General features: G+C 37.9%; 1 protein-coding gene across 1 annotated transcript; it reads left to right on the forward strand.

The window, feature by feature from the left end:
- Nucleotides 1–7,301: 7,301 nt before the first annotated feature.
- Nucleotides 7,302–19,880, forward strand: FDM1 (XH/XS domain-containing protein). The gene is made up of 7 exons (XM_089145604.1): nt 7,302–7,484; nt 9,253–10,214; nt 10,324–10,505; nt 11,427–11,516; nt 11,635–11,922; nt 18,342–18,548; nt 18,957–19,880. The coding sequence occupies exons 2-7, from the start codon at nt 9,311–9,313 to the stop codon at nt 19,182–19,184; spliced, it is 1,899 nt and encodes a 632-aa protein (XP_089001730.1). The 5' UTR covers nt 7,302–7,484; nt 9,253–9,310; the 3' UTR covers nt 19,185–19,880.
- Nucleotides 19,881–22,725: the final 2,845 nt, after the last annotated feature.

Raw genomic sequence — 22,725 nt, forward strand, 5'->3', positions numbered from 1 at the left:
AAAGTTTGTCTTTTGGTGTATTTGAAAAACATGTAATGGATTTGGGAGTGTGTTAGATCAAGTGAAAAACTGTAAGAATTGTGTAGCCCAACACATGTTAATATATTACTTGCACATTCACATTAGACATTTGTATGGTTATTTTGATTATATATGACATTCATTATTTATGGTGATTTATGTGGTTATTTGGTCCATTGGATTGTTTGGACTAGTTTTATGAATAATCATCCGGTTGAGCCACTTTGGAGTCATCGACTTAACCGCATCCATCATAATGTATTATTGCGTAAATATACATTGTTGGACTATGATGGGTTTGAGGTGTACAAATTAAAATTGTCCACACTATGGGAGATATGATGACTAGTCTCTCTATAGTTAGTACACTTTTAATCTGTGGAGTCCATCCATATAAAAAGATTATGCATACGTTGAGTGTTGATCTTAGTGATCAATGCTCTATTGCCAATAACTTGACAATTACAAAAGCATATGCATACTTATAGAGTATCTTTTTGAACTGATTTATCGATAAAATGATTTTGCAAATTTGTTTTTATATATTAGTAAAAGCTTATTTATTTTCTTCTTTGTTTTTGCAAAACCAATCTTGATTTGTTTTATATAATGACAGTTTTGTAATTTTGTTCTCTTAATTCTTTTGGAGGACTTTTTAGTAATTGTCAAAGTAAGTTTTAAATGCATTATGGATATGAGCGTTAAGGGGCTAGCATCTTACTTAGGGTGGACTTTATGGTTGATCAACTACACCCTAGAGATATAAGTATCTCAAGGTCACACAAGCAAAGGGATCTTGATTTTTTAGAAGCTCAAAACACCAAGTAATGGTATACATGTCCAGTTGGGGTGAACACCTTGATTGCTTGTGAGATCCTTGGCATCATTCATGATTCATATTGTAATGATCATTTTCAAGTTTCATCATTCACGTTGTTTTGATTCATTGGTGTAAGATCTTTTTTCTTCTTCCATATCAATTCATCAAGGTTGGAATATATCATCAAAGATGTATAATAAATTTATTGTGATTTTGTCAAATTGTAATTTCTTCTTTTATAGATTAAATAATCTTGGTTCTATATTAGTTTTTCTAGTATTTCTAAGGGGTGGAGGTCCAAATTGTTCTTTTTAGCCAAAAGTTTAACACTTCATTCATTCATAACTTTGAAAGGAAATACAGACAGAAAACCAAAACATAAGAAGCAAAACCAAATCTAAGAGATGGGTCGAGGTCCAAACCGTTCGAATAGGCATAAGTTGTATTCATCGTAGATCGTGCATGAAGACTATTATCTATTCTTGTTTTTTTTTCTTTCTTTTTTTTTTTTGGAAAAAAAACCATTATGTATTCTAATCATTCTATATCTTCATCCAACATTAACAGTTAACTTTGACGATTCTTTCTCATCCCTTAACAGTGATAATCCCTAGAGAACATATACGACGTCTCTTTCTTTTTTTCTGGCAGAACAACATGCATATAGGGTGTTACTTGAACCTTTCAATCTAGATATGTTCAGCTTATTAAATGGCATCTCTTTATTTATGTCAACCAATTGAACTCTATCGATATCTATTTATTGGCCATCCTGGAATATGGGTCTTGGGACTGTATTGACCATATTGACTCGTTGGGTTAGAATTTTTCACAATTCAGTTCCAACTGTGAAGGTTCTGATAGCTAAGCACATTCTCACCCTAGCCATGTTTAAGGGTCTAAAGTTTGTTTTTGGGATGAATTAATTTTTATTGTTAGAACTCAAAAGAGGAGAAAGAGAAGAGAATATACAAGGGAGATGAGAAAGGGGGAGTCTTCATGGAGAAGACTCAAAAATAGAACCTAAACCTCAAGTAACAATTATAAGCCTATTTTTAGAAGTGTTTGTCATAGGGGGATGGGGAAGCAACTGATGCTTAGAAGATACAAAGAAACAAATGGCTTTCCGAATCGCATCGAAAGACCTAGCTAGAGTTGAAGATCATCTCTTAAAATTCCTTTCCTATCAAAAGTACCGAAGGTGATGAATGGTCTCTATAAAGACCACTCCCTCAGGAAACCAAAAGAATGATGAGATCGAAGCTTAATGGAGGTTAAAACTTTTCCCTAAAGAGAATAGGAGAAAATGTCAAAATTCTTGTCTTTGACCCTCAATACTAATGGGCCAAGAAACCTATTTGTGTTCTGATTGAACCAGGTCAGAATGGGTTGGCCCTAAGTGTATCCATGTTTCATCATGTCCTTGTCCTTAGTTGCCTTGTTTGTAACCCTAGTTACAATATGCCTGACATAGAAAACCAATTGTTTGAACCTAGAAGGAAATGCAAATGTGGATACCATCAACCTTAAAACAAAGTAACATCTTGGCAATGTTCCTTTCTCAATTTTCTTTGCAAGTTGATATATTCTATGTTTGGGATCACAGTCAAGAAGGCTAGACAAATACTAATCCCAGATCCACCCTTAACCTTAACCCACCCTTAAAGCCAAAGTCTTGAGCCTAGGTCCTGTTCAATTTCAAAGCAAGCTAGGGTGGATCAAGGCCTACCTTGCACCTTGTGTATAAACCTTTTTGTGTCAACTCAAGCACAAATCAATTAGAAGAATTGACAGAAAATTTGAAAAAATAAAATCACAAAGAATAAAAGTCACTACTAAAAGACGACTGGAATCCATACTGCTCATCACAATCCTGATAATCACCTGATCCCAAACTCATTTCACAGGTATTGGATCAGTGGACAGGCTGATACCTAAACTAGATCCCTGACTACGAATATGTCAAAGAAAATTCTTTTTCATAAGACACTGGAAAAGCTTTAGCCTAAAGCTAAAAATTATTACTTTGAGGCCAGGGAATAATAAAAGTTCCCTAGATTCTCCTTACCAATAAAACTTATATTAGCTTTGTTCCACTGTTTTCATCCTTTTTATCTTTTTTATTGTTCCACTGTTTTCATCCTTTTTATCTTTTTTAGTTCTTTTTACTCTTATTTTTGGCAACTTGTTCAGAAAAACCTGTTCAATGACCAATCACTAAACCTCTTTCTTTTTGAATTATTCCCTTTTGTTATGTTTGAAGCTGGGTCTAAATGCACCTTTATACCTATCAAACCTTAAGCTTCTTTTGCCTACATATGGGGCATAAAAAAACATGAACATCTTATATGAAAGTGTAGCTTTCTTGTCTTGCTCAGTAAGTTTCTACAAAAAGTTTTGTAAGAAAAGGAACTATTTTTCTTTTGTTTGATCATTATGGTATATATAGAAATGTGTAATGGGGCTAAATGGCTATGTACCTCTCCATCCTCAACATTAAGGTGGAAAAGGATTCCTTATAATTAATACTGTCAGGAATATTGGCATCTGCCCATTTGGCCATTTGTCTTCTAATTCAAACCACTACAGTTTCACCTTTCTATCATTCTATGCATTAGGGGGCATGTTCCTACTGTTCATTTTGTTTTTAATTAAAAATAACACACTTGGGCATGTCAATGAGAGTATATGCCCTAGCATCCAATATAAGGAACAATGTGAGCTTAAGATGTGTGATCAAGCAGTCCTGAAGCCCGTGTTGTTGGTAACTTGGGATGGAAATTAAGGATATTATTATACAGCATTGCCTACACAGTGGATTTCACTCCATATTTAATGTATGTGATTCTAATTCTCATAAAAGGTAATGCATGCTCCATTGATTCATGGTAGGTTTGTAAGTACTCTTCGGGTTTTAAGTTTAAATAAATTTGCACAAAAAATAAAGATAAAGGAAGCTAGAGGGTCCTTTTGCCAAATTCCTCTAGTTGGCTTGAAAGGCTATGCAGGTGCTCCATTCAACAAAAAAAAATGGAATATTGAGGTGTTTTGATACAACATATGATCCACAAAATCCATTTCTAAAGGAAAACTATAGTTTCTTAGAGTCTCTTCAGTAAAATTTCACTCAGGTTTATCTTAGCTAATATCCAGTTTCATAATCACTGGACCTTAATTTCTTCCCTTTCTTGTGTTTGATTTATCATGTACATCATTTCATGTGCTATTAATTAGTCATTATCTTGTATATGCTTGCTTTTGATGAACCCATTTCCATTAAAAGAGATAACTGTTGGAAGAATCTCTTTCAACTAGTGACCAATACTTCATGAATTTGATAGAAGAAAAAAAAACCAATACTTTTGTAATGATCTTGTAAGTCACATTACATAAAATAATAGGCCTATAATCTCCCAAAGAATTCAGCACATAATTTTTGGTTATCAAAGCTATATAAGAATGATTGGAGGCTCTGAAAGAACCAGTTTTAAAGAAGTCTATAACAAACCTCTGGATGTCATGTCCGTTAATTTCCCAAGAGTCAGATAAAAGGTTGCAAAGAAGCCAAGCGGTCTAAATATCCAGTGCAACCTTGAGGAAATTTGTTATTTGTTTAATTCACAAGATTCCACAAATATCAGTTTTGAAACTTTGAGGTAGATACAAATTCCTTCTTAAACATTAGTTTTCCTTAGATTCTTTTTTTATTATATGTTTGTAATGAAAACAAATTCTATGGATTTTTATGATTTTTTTTTTCTTTTGTAGGAGATGATAGTATGCAAGTCAACTCATCGTTTTTTTGTTTTTTTTTGGGGGAGGGAAATGTAGCTTATATTAAGAGGAAAAAGAACAATTACATTTTGAAATAAGTCCTTCCATTAGCATCCTCCTCGACAATTTGGGTGAGGCCTTCTGGTAAGGAACCTGGATGTAAAAAAACTTCATTTATAGATAGTTGTAAACCCTACTAGGAAATCAGCGCACGCATTGAGTTCTCTCACCACATGATGAAAGCTGCACTGTCAAAAGTGGTTGCCAAATCTCTAAATGTCATGGACAAGATTTGTCACATACCAAGCTAAACTACTTCAACCTAGGATCATATCAATAGCTCCCATCGAATCCGATCTAATTTAGACCATCGACTTGGAATGCTCCAAACCCACAATTAAGAAGAGGCATCATTGACACGCAAAATGACATTGTATCGGACTCCTGATCTCTTTACTAAGAGGTATTGATCATTACGACTAAATAACCCTTCCATAATATTAAAAAATAAAAAATAAATAGAGAAAATTGTACGGGCACCCTAAAATGGAAGGTCTAAAAAACAAAGACACCTAAAATTGGATTTTCATTGGATAAATTAGTCCAATCAGTTAGTAAAAACTATTCAACCGGTGTTTATATTTTTTAATTCAAAAAATACCCTTATCATGAGAAGAAAAAAAAATCCAACAACACAACGTCTCCATCGAATACCCTTTACCGGCGGGATAGAAGTGTGAAGTGTTGACTTTTATCCTAAGCTAACTTCATGAAATATCTGAAGGACCTTCTTGGCAAAACGAGTGATTAGATGAAGAAGGAAACCCAGAGGAAAGAGAAGAAGAAAAAGAATGAGTAAAGGCTTGAACCTACAAAAGAACTCAGGTTCTTAATTTTCTCTGTTCACTTAAATCCAACCAAAGCTTAGCGCAAAGTCTCCCAGGCATTATGGTTTTTGTTTTAGAAATTTCTGGGTTTGAAACTTCTTTAGCTCTAAGTTTCTTTCTTCATCTCATTTCTTCCAATCTTAAGGTTCGCATTCCCCCTAATTTGTATTTCATTTTTTTAGGTTTTTCCCTCTTTTCATTCGCTCATAGTTTTTCTTAAATTTCCCTAAATTCTCTCTTTTTTCCTCCTCTAAAATCGTTTTGGTTGGATCGCCATAAGTTTGTACCAACTACAGTAATAGTTGAGAGTTATCCATCGACGAAAGCTCTGGAGAAGCATCAAAGATTTGAAAGTTTTTTGACTGATAAAATACACAGAGATAGAGAGAAAGCACTTATAATCTGGAAAAGCAGATGGGATGCATGGTAAGACACACGTGATATATCGCCGAGTTGTTGGCGCCGACACGACTCCCCTAGCAACACGAATTCTACAAAAAGTCGGCGATATATCGTCCAATTCACATATTTAATAAAGATTTATTCGATTTTTCACCGATTTTTTGTTCAATTTTTGCCAAAGTGGTGTAGGACCTCTACAGGCTCTGGGGGCGTTGCCCCCACACCTCCGCCAAGTGGCTTCCTCGGACCCCCGCCAGCTCACCGAGGAGCGGGATCCTGTGTCTGTCGACAACAAAATGTGAAGCATGAACCATACTCAATATAATTGTATAATGAATTGTAAACTTTAGTACATCTATTTAGTAGTTGTGCATTTGTGTTCTTTTTGCATTGTTTACATTAGTTTATATGATTTTCCAAACTTTCAATTTTGTCCGCATATAGCCAGACATGTGCCAATAAAAAACTTTAGATTAAGTGATGTTTCAGACTAAAAATAATATTTCAAGTGTGTTTATTAGTATCAAATTAGGCTACACGTCAAATTTCAAGTCAAAATGACCCCAAATACCCTTCGAAAAGGGGGTCGATTTTTCATCGAACCCCTGCAAAAGTTGGGCGACATGTTGCTCCAACTCGCCGTGTCGCCATGGTCCGATACGTCGACCCGGACCGATGGCGGACCATGAATAGAAGTATAGAACAACCCTCCATCTTTTTTTTTTTTTTTTTTTTTGTTTTATAATTTATAACAACCTCCATCTTCTCTGTGCCATTTCCTCAAAATTTTATCACCACGTCATCTGGCACGAATGATACATAACAATATAATATACGATAGAGGTATTCGGAATTACGAAACTACCCTCAACCGGTTGTTCCCCATTATCTCGAAATCCTCCGCTAGGTTTTTCGGGGATCTGGGATTCGTAGATGATCCAGTACGAAACCTGAGAACATGTCCCATTCATCTCCGACAGGTTAATTAGAGTTTCCCGATTCCAATCCAACGGCTGATATATCTAAAAGTATCTCCCCTCCAATCACTGTTGTATAAACATACAGGCATACAGCCACATTTCGCAGGGGTGTCAATCAATACATTAATCATAACGCCACGTAGCATTCCTTACTAAATCTAACGGTTTGCATGGATGGAGAATAGTCTGCAGATGGCCCACCAATTGATAAGCTTTTCTCACTAGTGGTCCATCTTTCTGGAAAAACGCCATTTTCCTTTTTACACGTGGATTTAATCTCTTATACCAAGCACTTAATCCAAATGTCACGTGACGGTGTCGGATTAAAAAATAAAAACTCGGAGCGGAAAGTCCAATGTAACGGCAACAAATTGGACGGTTATATCCATCAAAATCATTCCTTTTTAAGTACTGTACTGGTTTGATTTTGGTAAAGTTTTCTTCTAAATCCAATTCCTGTTTCCTGAAAACGTCACCTATGGTCTTGTTCTGTTCATTTTCAAGTTGGTCTCCAGAGATCAGAGCATGCTCCTTTTGGTGCTACGCAGCTCGTTGGTCTCGTTGATGAGCACCTAACTCTTCTTCGTAGTTCTCTGTTGTGTGAGTTCTCTTCATAACTTTATGCTTAAAAGTTAATGTCTCCAATTTTCTCCAATTTTTCTCCAGCTACTTTTCAAATTAAAGCTCATTTTCCCACTGCATTTAGTCTTTTTCTTGGATCTGACACTTTATCGTGAAGAAGCTGTGTTAACTTGACCATCTTTTCGTTCCATTTTATGGTTTCTGTCTGAATATTCAGGAAAACGCGAGATAGTATTTATTTTTTGGTTACTTTTGTTCCTGCTTACGTTCACTCACTTCGATGTCTTTTGTTGAGACTTTAACTCGTGGAGGAACCTCAAGTATATGGATTTGTTGTCTCAGAGGTTCGGGTGGTTGGGTGAGGTAGAACAATTCCACACGCATGGCTGTGAACTTCACCCAAAATGTGCTCAAACTGTTTGATGCATTAGCTGACAGAATTTTGTTTTGATTGCGGATGGTCTTGTGGATAATTTGCCATAAAATGGGTCTAGTTTAGTATGGAATTAGAAGTGTGAAATGGCAATGGGAAATTAGAAAATGAGCTGTTGAAGTGGTGAGAATGAATTGAATATTTATGAGTTTATGGCTCATATGTCCTCCTAAGTTGGAGACATCTCCAGGTCAGTTGTTGGGAAAAAGCGTAGAGATTTGGTTGATGTTCCAACAAGCAATCTAAATATTTGCTATCGTGACCAAGTCTTCTACTTGTCATTTTATTGCTTGTTCACATGTCATTCAACAAATATTCCACTGCCGTTTGTGTTAATAAACTTGTTGACTAGTTACTTATCTTTGTTTTCATGGCAGTTCTAATTGCCTCCTCTAAATTGGGTGTACCACAGGATTGATTTCCTTCCCTTCTGACTCGCTTTTTAAGCAATGCATGTCTAAGTCTGCTTCCATTTTGCTTATGGCCTTGTCCTTCTACAGATGGATGAATCAACTACATCATTGGTGCTACTTGACCTTGTATACATGTTCAAAGTATTGGTGTACTCAAACTTCTGCAATCTCCCATTTCAGCTCATTTCTACTTCAGCATGCTCATTCCTGGCAATTTCTTTTCAAGTCTTTCTTAGTTGCTTCATCATCCTATTACCAACCTTAGTCAGTGAAGACACAATTTCTCAATAGTTGTGAATTTCATGCAATTGCATGTACCAGATCTTTATTCTGTCCAAAAAAAGGGGGGGGGGGGGAAGATATTTCTTTAGGTTGATTTTTATTTACTGCCCACAATGGACTCTATGCATGTTTGTCTTGGCCATTCTACACTATCCATATGTGCAAATAATCCATGGCTGTCTCCTTCTCGTCTATAATTGTCAGTTGATTTGATTTCCTCTAAGAGTCATGTTGACCGTAGAAGCTTGGGAATAGTCCACAATAGAATTCCTGTCTTTTGTTCTTCCTTGAGACCAAGAACTCTCCTACAATGTCCTCCTTCAGAGGGGGAAAAAAGTTGTTGAATGCATAATCAACCTCTCGTCAATGTGGATGTGGGAAAGCAAAATCTGTTTTCCAATCTACCGCTCTCAGTCAGTTCCTCTATAGCAGGTGCAATGGTAGCAGAAACTGATTTTTTAACTTTACATTTCTGTTTTACTCGCCTTATCTTATAGGACAGTAATCCTGTGAGTAAAACTTGATTTACTGGAGAAATACTGTAAATGGAGTCTCAATCTGACTGATTTACATATCTGCTGCTGTTGATCAATTTCTTATCTTATTTTCATGTTTTCTCTTGTCCCATCCTGATGCTGAGCCTTATTCTTTGTCCCAGCCTTGCAGTTTCCTATTTAGTTCACCTGCTTGCTACCATTAAAGATTTGATTAGTCAAATGGACTATGATTCAGAAGAAGACTCAGATATAAGTGAATCTGAGATTGATGAGTTTAAAGAAAAACCATATGAGCAACTGAAGGCTGGAAAACTCAAAGTGAAGTATTCAGATGTTATTTTCAGATGTCCCTTCTGTACGGGGAAGAAAAAGCAAGATTATCGTTTCAAGGACCTCCTCCAACATGCTTCTGGAGTAGGTAAAGGTTCATCTAACAGAAGTGCAAAGCAAAAGGCAAATCATCTTGCCCTAGCCAAATACTTAGAAATAGACCTGGGTGATGCATCAGGTCCATTACCACCTGTGGTTGTGCGGGAGCCAGAAGCAAAACCCCCTGAGCAAGATGACCTGTTTGTTTGGCCTTGGAAAGGTATCGTTGTTAACCTTTCTGCCAAGATAAAGGATGATGAAGACCCTAGTGTTTTTGCATCTTGGATTGAAGAACAACTTTCTCAATATAAAATTTTAGAAGTTCATACATTAAGGACAGAAGAAGACTCTATAGTATATGCCATTGTAGACTTCAGTAAAGACTGGACCGGATTCAAGGATGCTATGGAATTCGAGAAAGCTTTTGAAGCTGATCATCATGGCAAAAAGGACTGGAACGAGAGGGGAGAAGACCCTGACCTAAACATCTATGGTTGGTTTGCACGTGCAGATGATTATAATTCAGAAGGCCCAGTTGGGGACTATCTACAAAAGAATGGGGACTTGAAAACCATTGCTAACATTGCACAAGAAGCATTAGAGCAAACCAACAGTGTTGTGTCATACCTAACCAACAAAATTGACGACACAAACGAAAGTATTAATGAACTACAATACAAGTGCAATGAGAAGAGTTTGTCACTGAATAGAACAATAGAAGAGAAGGAGAGGCTACATCAAGCTTATAATGAAGGTCTGTAGTGCCCCCTCCCTCCGGGCCTGTCAGTCACACTCCTCTTTTTTGTCCCCTCCTGATGATAAGGATAATGGATTTATATTCTTCATGTTTATCTTTTTATCAGAAATGAGGAGGTTGCAACGCATGTCACGTGATCATGCTCATAGGATTCTTGAAGAGAATGAAATGCTAAGATTTCAGTTGGATTCTCAAAAGAAAAAACTTGAATTGCGGAGCAAAGAGCTGAACAAACAAGAAGCCCAAAATGAACTTGAGAGGAGCAAACTCAATGAACAGATCGAAAAGGTGAGACTCGTTGGTCAGTGTATCTATTATATTTGAGACTAGTTGATAATATTGTCAGCCATCAAGGAAGATTTAGTGGCTAAATTTAGTTTTGACACTGTTTCCTTGACATATCGGTTAAACAACTGATAAATTGCCCTTTTTTCTATTACTTAGCAATTTGAATGGAAGCAAACTCAATGAACAGATTGAAAGGGTGAGACTCCTTGGTCAATATATTTATTGTATTTGAGATGCAAGTCGAAATATCATCAGCCATTGAGGAAGACTTGGTGGCTAAATCATATGCCTGTTAGTTTTGACTCACTATAAAATGTTGAATCTGATAAAATGTTGCCTTTTAATATTATTATCATTATTATTACTTAGTAATTGAATGGATTATTTGCTGTAAGGCCTCTTTTGTGCAGGAATTTTTTTTTATTCATGAACATAATAGCTTTAGTTCTTTGCGTTCATGGGGTACATAATGGTTTCAATGTCCTATTGGCTCTTGGTGCAAATATTTCCTTGCAGAAATGAATAGGATCCAAGACTTTCAAGTGGATTAGCATTTAGTAAACCATAGATTGTATGGATTGGCAGCTCAAGGATCCTTAACTATCAAAGAACTGTCTTTTCGTGCAAATTGATGTGCCAACACATTTCTAGATGAGAGTGTGTTCTTTTATACTGTTTAAATGAAAAATAGGATAGACTATCAAGTTAAATCGCTTGTTGCTTGAATGTATCACAGAACAATAATCTCTGTCTCAGCATTTTGTGTGCTCATATCAACAAAACTTAGTGCAACTGTGTTACGACTTATGAGAAGGGGATCCTATGACAGTCAAAGCTGTAGCTCACCAGCAGTGGTTGTCTGACACAAATTTATGTTAATGATGTATGAAGATTCTTGCTGATGTATTTATGTCCCTTCAGAATATTTTGGAAAACAATTCCCTTGACATGGCATCGATGGAGCAGAGAAGGGCTGATGAGAATGTGTTAAGGCTGGTTGAGGAGCAAAAGGTATGCTCCATGATGTGAACCTTAATTTAATTTTTATTTCTGAAGGTACTTATTCAGTTTTCCCTTCTTTTTTTAGATGATATAACTTCTAACTTGCATGGAATTGAAAATTGTGCAGAGGGAGAAAGAAACAGCTTTGGGAAAGATACTTGAGCTAGAGAAGCAGTTAGATGCCAAACAGAAACTGGAGTTAGAAATCGAGGAGTTGAAAGGGAATTTAGAGGTGATGAAACACATGGTTGGCGAAGATGACACAGGATTTCAGAAGAAAATGATTGAGATGACCCAAGAATTGAACGAAAAGATAGAGGATTTGAATGATGTGGAAGATATGCATCAAACTCTCTTAGTCAAAGAGCGCCAGAGTAATGATGAGCTGCAAGATGCTCGTAAAGAATTGATTGAAGTATGTTATTATTAGTTACCATGTTTTAATTTTCCCTTTGTCTGTGAGCATTCCAACCAACTATTGTTATGGTTAAGATATGTATCATAAGTAGGGCCCCCCTACTTGTGATATTTACCACCATAACAGTTTATGTTTTTCATGTTGGATTCAGATTCAATCAGCCAGAAAGCGGAAGGAAAGAGAAGCTCAACAATTTCGTGGTCTGATTTGAACCTGATAAAAGGACATCTGTTTGTAGTCAACAGATGGCCTAACTTATCCTAAAGATATAACACCATCACATAGTAAACAAACAGTAACTTAAATACAAAACTTTGGCAATCTCTCCTCTCTTGTCTCTTCCTGTTTCTCCAACCTCTCTGGGGTCCAATCCCTCATCCAATCAAGCCTCTTTGATCCTTCTCTTGTGAAGGAAGAAAAAGGCCTCTTTGTCGACTTGGCCTCCCTTAGCTCCCAAGAAGAAAGCTTTCTCTGTCAAAAATCCAAGGTTAAGTGGCTTGAGCTGGGGGACTCCAATTCCTCGTTCCATCGCTCTCTCAAAGCTCGCGATTACTATAGCTTGATTCCCACTCTCCTCTCTGCAAATGTTGTTTGGATTTTGGATGTTGATGGAATCAAGATTGAGGAGGATTCCTTATATTTTCCCCCTCCTTTCCCTCTCCCCCCCCCCCCCCGTCTCCCCCTTCCCTCTAATCTTATCAACAAATTCATTTCCCCTTCTCTCCTTGATTCCTTCCTCGCTATTCCCTTTAATGGGGAAAGCTTGGCTTCCATCAACTCCCACAGACCCAAATATGCCCCTGGCCTTGACAGATTCAATATGGGCTTCTTCAAAGCTTCCTAGAGCTTCATTGAAGATGTTCTCATAAATGCGGTATGTAGCTTCTTCCTTAACCCCACCCAACTGGCTTCTATCAACCAAACTTTTATCTGTCTCATCCCCAAAAAGCTCGGTGCATCGTCCTCCCTAATTTTAAACCAATCTCCCTTTGCACTCTTCTCTACAAATTCATTGCCAAAGTCCTTGCCAACCGAATTCGACTAGTCATCCCCTCCATGGTCAATAAGAACCAATATGCTTTGATAGCTACTTAGTCTATTGCTAACAATATCCTTCTTTGTGTTGAGGTCATCTGTGGCTTTGACCACTCCTCCCATTCTCCGGCAGCCCTTCTCAAGGTGTACCTCCATAAAGCTTTTGACTTTGTCAGGTGAAACTTCATTCTTGATGTTATCCTCAATGGGGTCTCCTCCTGCCTTTGTTTGCTAGATTAAAGCTTGTATCTCTACCCCCCCCCCCTAAATTCTCTATCATCACCAATTGCTCCCTTGCAAGCTTCTTTCCTTCCCGAGTCAGGATTCGCCAAGGCTGCCCTCTCTCTCCTTATCTCTTCACCCTTGGCCTTGAGGTTCTTCCTACATTCTCCATTCCAACACGGATCAGCACCTCATCTCCTCCATTCCCAATTGCAAACATGGTAGAAGATCTCGCTCTCAAGTGATATCTCGTCACCGTGAAAAACCGAGATCTCGACCATCTCGGTTGAGATATGCGATTTTTTGGCGTCAACTCAGTGGCCCATCTCGGTGGGTTTTAGGGTTCCAATTGGGCTGAAACTTGGTGTTAAGCCTATTTAAGGCTTTTTTAAAACATTGATGGGTTGGATTTGTTAGAAAACAACCCTAAGTATGATTTTTAAGTCTACCCATAGTGTGAAACCGAAATACTGTAGGATTAGGGAATGCAAGGTTATACAACATATAATATAGATTCTTTAAGGCATACAAATGAAAAGCAAGTGTATCAAATAACCTAAATGTCATCAAAATTTCATCCATATGAGTATCACAATCTCAATTTTGAAGATAGAATAATAAAATTATACAACCATTAGAAGTTCTATACAACAACAACAATAAGCCTTATCCCAACTAAATGGGGTCGGCTACATGGATTTTTGCCTTCCAATCAGTTCTGTTTGAGGCCATGCTAGATGCAAGGCCTAAGCTATGCATATCCTTTGTCACTACTTCTTAAGGTTACCTTAGGTCTACCCGTAGTTCTTCTAGTCCCTTCAATCTTGATTATATCACTTCTTCATATAAGGGCATTTATAAGTCTCCGTTGAACGTGGTCGTGCCACCTCAAACAACTTTCTCAAAGCTTATCACTTGAGGGAGCAACTCCCAAACCAACTCTAATATATGATCATTCTTTATCTTATCCTTCTTAGTTTTGCCACTCATCCATCTTAGCATCGTCATTTCTATTACACTGAGTTTATCTATATGATTCTTTTTAATAGCCCAACACTCTGCACCGTTTATCATAGTTGGTTAAACAATGGTCCTATAAAATTTTCCTTTAAGCTTTAATGGAGTATGCCGATCACACAAGACCTCAGACGCACCTCTTCACTTCATCCACCCTATTTTAATTCTTTGGGAAACATCATCCTTTATATCACCTCTTTTATTTATGATTGAACTTAGGTACCTAAAACCATGGTGGGGGATCTCGCTCTCGCCACTCCAAAATAGCGATCGGTCGAGATCTACCAAAATTTTGGCCCCCATCTCTGTGGGTTTTAGGGCCCCAATTGGGCTGAAATTTGGTATTTAGCCTATTTAAGGCCTTTTGAACACATTGGTGGCCTTAGATTTGTGAGAAAATAACCCTAAGTATGTCTTCTAAGTCGATCCTATGTGTAAAATCAAAGTGCTGTGAAATGCAAGGTTAGACAACATGTAATGTAGAGATATCAAGTAATTCATGTTATCAACTATAAAGTATCAAATACATTACACATCAAACTATCAAAGAACTTAAATGTCTTCAAAATTTTACAACCATAAGAAGTTTTAGACTTCTAGTAAGTCATAAATCATAATCCATAAGTTCACAATCACAAGAGTATGTGAGTAATAAGATTACAAGACTACAAGACAACAAGAGTATCACTCAGCATTCTGCATCAACTGATTCTGAATGGTGGCCACATATGACTCCCAAGTAAACTTATCACTGTAATATGTCACATATCGGTTTAAATGTCACATTAAATTGGTTTCCATGAAAGTGTAGATCAAAGCTTGTGGATCAACATATATTTACATTAGACTTACACACCCATTGTAAAACATTCTATTTGAAAAAAATTCAAATTTGGGGGAAAATCTTACTTTTGTTGAAAATCTAGTTGAAATAAGCTTGAATGATGATAATTTGATGTTGTAGATGTCTTAAAGATGTTTAGAAGTTGAATCCCCAACAAATTCCGGCTAAAAATCAATTTTCTGGCAAGTTTTTATGGTTGCAGCGAGAGAGAGGCGAGATATGGCAAGATCTCGGCAAGATGTGGCAAGATCTCCCATCTCGCAGATCTCGCCTCTCCTCTCGTCTCACTATCTCAAAATAGCGAGATATCGGCGAGATCTTGCGAGATCTCCCACCATGCCTAAAACAATCTCTCTGAGGAATCTTCTTTATCATCATCAAGTATCACCACCTCATCCTCTGCCCGATAATGACTAAAGTTACAAACTGTATATTTTGTCTTTGTTCTACTTAGTTTAAAGCCTCTTGATTCCAAAGTTGCTCTCCATGATTCTAATTTGGTATTAATCATCACTTGAGTCTCATCAATCAACACAATATCATCAGCAAAAAGCATATACCAGGAGGACCTCATCTTGAATGTCTTTGGTTAATTCATCCATTACAAGTGCAAATAGATATGGGCTTAAAGTTGATTCTTCATGTAGCTCAGCTGTAATTGGGAATTCATTACTTTGTCCCCCCCCCCCCATTGTTTTTACACTTGTAATCGAACCAAATCGAACCATCATACATATCCTTACTATGTCTACATATTTATTTGTAACACTTCTTTTATCTAGTACTTGCCAAATTAATACTCTAAGAACTCTATCATAAGCTTTTCCTAGGTTAATAAATATCATATGAAGGTCTTTCCCACATTCTCTATACCTTTCCATTAGAAATTCTATATAAGTCATTTAATCATAAGTTCATAAGACAAGCAAAGAATGATTGATCTTCCTTCGATGTTGTAGATGTGTTAAGAGTAGTTGCAAGCGAAAATCCAGCCGAAATCCACACAAAAAAAGACCAAAATTGAGAGTTCTAACGAGATATCCCAACTCGTTGCTCTTGATTTCCATCTCGTCTTGCTTCTTTGACAAAGCGAGATATCTCGCGAGATCTCCCACCATGATTGCAGAACCATCAACCTCACCCACCTCACTTTTGTTAAAGATCTTATAATCTTCTGCAAAGCTTCCCATTCCTTAATCTCCACCATTATTTCCTCCTTTTCCTTCTTCAAATCCCTCTCCGGTATGGAAGTTAACCTTTAGAAGTCTCTTCTCTTTCTTGCCGGTGTTTCTGGTTCCACCAAAGCAGCCCTCCTCCAACTCTCTAGATTCTCCCTTGGTTCTTTTCCCGTTCCCTACCTTGTTCTCCCCTTCATCCCCAATTGTCTTACTAATCATCATTGCACTTCATACTTGACTAGATTAGGAAGAATCTTCAGCTTTGGAAGGGTAGACTTTTATTCTTTGCAGCGCGGATGGTCCTGAGTAACTCAGTTCTCCATTCCTTCTACCTTTACTGGTGCAGCATTTTTTCTCTCCCCAAAGCTACAATGTGAGCCATGGAATCCTTCTTCTATGTGTTCCTCCGGAAAGGGCAAAAGTCATGTAGATTCCTTCATCCCATCAATTGGCCTTCAGTTTTTCGTCCATCTCTAAAGGTGGCCTTGGCTTCCATCGGATCCGAATTGTCAATTGTGCTTGCCTTTTAAAGCTCATTTTGGGAAATTTCTTCCAAGCAAGAATCCATCTAGGTTGAGCGGGCCTACTCACATCTTCTGAAGGAAGACTCCATCTGGACTGCCTCCGTTCCCCCAAATCCTTCCTAGGTTTGGAGAAGACTCCTTCTACTCAGAACCCTCTCCCTCCCTACCATCTCCACCCTGGTTTCCGACGAGTCCTCCACTTTCTTCTGACTTGACCCTTGGAATCTTGTTGGTATTCTCTTCAACCTCATTGGCCTACACCAAGTCTATCCCACCCGCATTCCTAAACTCACCCTCCTCTCGGAGTTCATCTTAAACAATTCCTAGATCCCCCCCCTCCCCCTCTCCATCAAGTCTCACTCCTTACTTGTCCAACCTCCCCCCCCCCCCCCAAACCCTCCACCCCCGGGCCATAACCACACCACATGGCTGCCTACTATCTCTGGCTCCTTCTCATGCTTCTCCACTTAAAACCTTGTTAAATCCACTTCCCCCACTGTTGACTGGACCCCTTTGGTTTGCTTTAGAGGTCGCATTCCTCGCCATTCATTCACTACCTGGAGAGCTTTCACCCTTTGTCTCCCCACCCAATCTTTCTTCTAAACCGCCACCTTAATGTTAGACCCAACTATGTCCGTTGTTGGAACAACCGCAAAGATGTTGACCACCTCTTATTTCTTTTCCCTTCTCTTGCTTCCTGTGGGCAACTGCCATTACCTCCATTTGGCCCCGCTCCGGTGCTCCTTTGGTTTCTCTTGGGATTGGACTTGGTTTCTGAGACACTTTGTAGGTTCCTCCATCTGTGATATTGTAGGTAAGTTGGTGCTCAATTCATTGATCTCTCACCTTTGGTGGGAGCATAATTTGAGAAGGTGGACTTCCAAATCTAGATCCTTAGACGTGATTTGGTGTGCCATCTGCTAGGCTCCAGTCTCTTCCCTACCCCCCCCCCCCCAAGTTGTGGATTCCCAAATGAACAGGACCATTGTTGTCTCCTAGGGATTAAACTTCACACTCCTCCCAAGCTGTGGATTGTGATTGCTTCTCCCCCCCCCCCTGGGGCCTCTTTTTCCTTTCCCTGTTGCTTCTCCCTCTTGTACATTCTCTTTCCCCTATTTGGGGCCTTTGGTTAATGACTATTTCATTCATCCAAAAAAAGATTTAAGTACAAACCACTTTTAGAACTGGTTGACTGATGACACCCTAGATCAAGAAAAAGAGGTTGGTTTGGTTGGTCAGCATAGGAATTGCCAAATTGCAATCCTCTGCTTACATATGACCCAAGACTGATGCCAATGCATAGGGTGTCACTCTGTAGTTATGAATTTCACTCTAATAACACCCACCTGAGGGCCAAGGGAAACTATCCAAAAGTTCTCTTAGACCATCAATTATAGCAGCAGATGATCTACAAATATTTTATGGTTAAAAGCAATGAGTAATGTCATTATGTGAAAAAGGTCGATTCTTTGTCGAGGAATGGATGCTATGAAATCTATAAATAAAGTAACATTGATTTAATGCAATAATCGTTTCCCTTATAATATGATAGTTTGACTCAGAAATATGTGATGAGATTCTTTTTCTTCTTCTAAGGGTTTGCAAGAGATATTGAGCGGGAGAGCTACGATTGGAATCAAGAAAATGGGGGAACTCGATGCAAAGCCATTTCAAAGTGCATGCAAGCAAAGATTTCCATCTGGAGAAGTACCAGCTAAATCTCTTGAACTGTGCAGCTTATGGCAAGAAGAAATCAGAGATTCAGGATGGTATCCAATCAAGATTGCCGAGGATAAACAGAAAGTAAGTATCAATCTGTGTCTTTTTGTTCTTCCCCCTGTAGAGGTGACTATGTATGCAATCATCATGCTTTCATGTTTGAGATAACTTCTTTTGAATGTTTCCCTTCTTGCTAATTGCGGTGACTGCCTTTTAACATCAGAAAAACTGTCAGCCTAATGAGCATTATCTCTTGGGCCTGAACATGTTATGATTGCACTAATGCATTTGGACTGCAACACAGATTTATTGCGTTTTGTAGACAAATTAAGGTTGCAATCATTTATCTGTTTCTAAGTCACTGCTTGGTGTTGATTCTAAATGAAAAAAATTATTATGTATATATATATATATATATATATATTCTTTCTTTGCTGTAAACACTGAAAGAACTGAGAAATTAACATATAAAAATTCTCTCTAATTCTTCAGGATATGGTAGATGAAGACGATGAAAAGCTAAAAAACTTACGGAAAGACTGGGGAGATGAAGTTCATAGTGCTGTTATTACAGCCTTGCTAGAAGTCAATGAGTACAATCCCAGTGGAAGGTACCCTGTACCTGAGCTTTGGAACTTTAAAGAGGGGAGAAAAGCCACATTAAAGGAGGTCGTCAGTTTTATACTGAAGCAGTGGAGGAGAGTAAAGCACAAATCTTAGCGCCTAAAGTTGTGTACTTCGTGTACTGCTTGATTGTCTCATTGATGTAGTACTTAGCCGTGGATTCCTAGCCATTTGCTGTTGTCATCTCAGTGTTTCATTTGTCACTAACACAACAATGTGCCATTTGAATTGCATGAAAATTGTGGAAATTCTTTTATAATTGTACCTTTCGTGGAGACCTATGTATGTTGTGAACCAGAATTTTGAAAATTGGACAGGACTGCCTAGGTTTAACCAGAAATGGGACAGCAATACCAACTCCCCATCCTGCAGGTTTGCTGTCAGGATTCCTACCAGGGATCAGTGTACTGAAACTTCTGGTGAGACTATATCCAGGCCATAAGTACCTCAAAAGATGTAGGCCATCAGATGAAGCTGTGCCATCTGAGATCAAGGTTTTGGGAACCAAGCTAACCACCATGGTTGATGAGGTAAGAGTGCATAAAAGATTCACCCTGTTTTCAGCACAAGTTATACAGTGGGATGAATCTCATGACTGTCACACTGGTGCCAGTGATTGAGGGGTGCATTCAGAGGTATAACTTGGTTTTTGAATGGAACTTAAATCATTTCACTTGTTTGGATTTTGGAATAGTTTTTGCATTCATATTGGAATCGACTGATACTCTCCTGAGAATTGACAGGGAAGAAACAAAATACATATAAGATTGTTGAGTTCTGAGATTGCCATTTAAGTAATTCTGGCTGATATGTTCTAAATAATGGAAGTTGAAAGGTATGTGTGCCTTGGTGGAACGACTTCCACAATCATTGTTCTTCTTCTTCAAATGTGTTTGTTGCATTGCAAAATTGTGGTTGATAGTCCCCTACCAACAGCAGATCTGTGGGTTTTTGTGTCCTTAATGTCCTGGGATCCCCTTACGTTCTTTCTTAGTTGCCCTTTTGTCATGAGTCAACTAAGTTTAAGCAGACCCATTGTATGCTCTGTGAAGTAACTGTCAAACCATTGAACGCATCCCTCCCACTGTCCAACGCTGACCTACCGCTCACAAACATTCAAGGCACTTGTTCCACCCAATGGGAAGAGATCCTGATCCTTAACTTTGTTCCAACTGTATATTGCGTTACTTAATAGGATCTTTTATCATGTGGTCCTGGTTATTTTCTTGGATTACTTGAATAAGATCTTTAATGTGGCTGTTTAATTCTTCTTTCTTGCTTCAAGATGCCAGCTCTGAGTCTGAAAACTCAGAATCAGTTAGGAACTGATCTCCGTTGATTCAATCCAAACCAGATTTAAATTAATTAGCCCTTTGTTGGTTCCAAATCAACCTACTGCTATTCTCTCGCATAGTCATTATTTTAAGGTATTGGAATCGGTTTACTGGTCCCGCTAGCCCGATTTATGCCATCAAGTCTCAACAATTATTCTGTTTGTCAGGCCGATAAGCAAAAACCTTTCGTTTCCAATGGCTAACAAGTCAAAATAACTTGAATTCTCATTCACCACTATTTTTTGTTCATTGTGAATTTGCCGAAGCAACAACATGAAGAGCGGTGGCGCGATTCAGGTGGGGCAGTCTGGAGGGGACCACCGTGGCTCCCCTCTTTGCAAAAATCCTTACATCTCTTATCAAAGTATGGACAGCTAGGGAAAAAATGCAACCAACAATGCATATTTACAGACCAAGAACTACGAGATCACCTCTTCCTCTGAAGTGATGGACGGATTGTATCATTCAAGCCTTCTTTTTATAAATCAATGTTGTATTATTAGGCATCTTTTGAAAAAGCAACCCACATGACGTGCCCTAAAAAGAGATCTATCTAAATGACCTCACGAGTTCACTAAATCATTACCCGTTACCGAGGATACATAATTAGGTTAGATTCTGCTCCCCATGCTCCCAGAAAGAAAAAGCTTTCATCACCCAAACATAAAAAAGATTACATAAAACTCTATTGCAAATATGGAAATGAATATGATCTACAATCAATATCAGTTAAAATCAACCACCAATTTTCTTTCAGGGAGGAGTTCTTGACCATTGATACCAATAGAGTATCAGAGGTTTTTTTTTTCTGATAATAGAATACTACAGTCTACATATGAAAGCATGGTTGCAAAGATAAAGCAGCTTTGCCACTTTAAACACGCATAATCATTATTTCCTGCTTTCCCGAATAATTCAATCATAGCAGCTACTTTAACTCAGGGAAGGAAAATCAATATGAACGCATATGCTGATGCTTTGTTTGTGGCTCCCACGATTTTAAGTGGGGCATCGTCACCTTATGGCCCAGATACCTAGCCCCTCAATAACATTTGCCAACGTCAAATAACTTGATAGATCAATTCAAGTTTTATAAAACATCAAATATCCGTCTCTGGTTCTTACTCCAGAACTGTACCAGTCCTTTGCATCACTGTGGTCCATGCCAACAAATTTTTAGCTTTAACATACAATTTTGCTAACGACAAGGAAAATGATTAAAAATCTAAAAATCTAAATGCATTCATTATTGATTGAAATTCATAACATTTTACACTGGATGCCTACTCTTCATTAGAGATCTATCATACACAGGATCCTTGCAATTCATTACAGATATTCCATACAGAGAGAGAGAGAGGGGGGGGGGTTGTTCTTGTTACAGATCAAAGACTCAACAGATGTTCTGAAACTGAGAATCAAGTACCGAACAAATAACAACAATAATAATCTAAGTGGAGATGATCAGAGAGCAATACCGAAGGACCCAACTCAGAATGGTGTTACACCAACCATAGTAGTTTAGATTAAGAATGAATGAGTACTAACATGTAATTCATAACCACAAAAATAAACTTAATTTACAAGAGCAATCAACTACTCTAAATATAGTAGTTGCACTGCTAATCAGGAGGGGGGGGGAGAAGGGAGTGAGTTATGTATTAACAGAAAACTCAGAAAAGTTCACGATAAATACCATAGTATCATATCAGTTCGATAACATCTGAATTACCTAGCTTAGGCAGCAATTTTTTTTTTTTGATGGTTTCAAACATGATTCTTCCACAGTAGCCTATAACTCAAACTCATTCTAATGTAAGACAAAATTTCATTAGCCTTTCAATTCAAACCTCAACAAGGTGAGGTGCAGGAGAACTGACATCTTCCAGAAACAAAATAAAATAGTTTCTTAACTCCCAACAAAATCCAGAAATAAGGTACCTCCAGAGAAATTTTCTTGCTTCCTGACAATGGAATACTAGTCGACTGCCAAAAATATCAAGAAAAAGACAATCCTTCTAAAAGGAGAGAATTAAGATCTCAAGTAAAACTAAAAATATAGAACACTACACACATGAAGTTCAGCAACAAAACAGAAATTCTTCCACAGGTAGTATATAGTGGGGCATCGTCTCCTGATGGCCCAGATAACCGTCAACAAAGCAATAATATTTGCCAACGTCACATAATTTGGTACACATCAAATCTCTCTCTTCTTAATTAAGAGCCTCTGTACCAGCAGCACTTGCATCACTGTGGTCCATGCCAACAAATTTCCAAAGTTTCTATTACAACTTTGCTGA

This window comes from Hakea prostrata, chromosome 2 (genome assembly GCF_041222555.1).
Source record: "Hakea prostrata isolate BN-2017 chromosome 2, UWA_Hpros_2, whole genome shotgun sequence".
NCBI lineage: Eukaryota > Viridiplantae > Streptophyta > Magnoliopsida > Proteales > Proteaceae > Hakea > Hakea prostrata.

Coding starts and splice junctions, on each gene's coding strand:
- FDM1 (XM_089145604.1), top strand. CDS start 9,311: ATGGACTATGATTCAGAAGAAGACTCAGATATAAGTGAATCTGAGATT. Junction 10,215..10,323: donor ACATCAAGCTTATAATGAAG/GTCTGTAGTGCC, acceptor TCTTTTTATCAG/AAATGAGGAGGTTGCAACGC. Junction 10,506..11,426: donor TCAATGAACAGATCGAAAAG/GTGAGACTCGTT, acceptor ATGTCCCTTCAG/AATATTTTGGAAAACAATTC.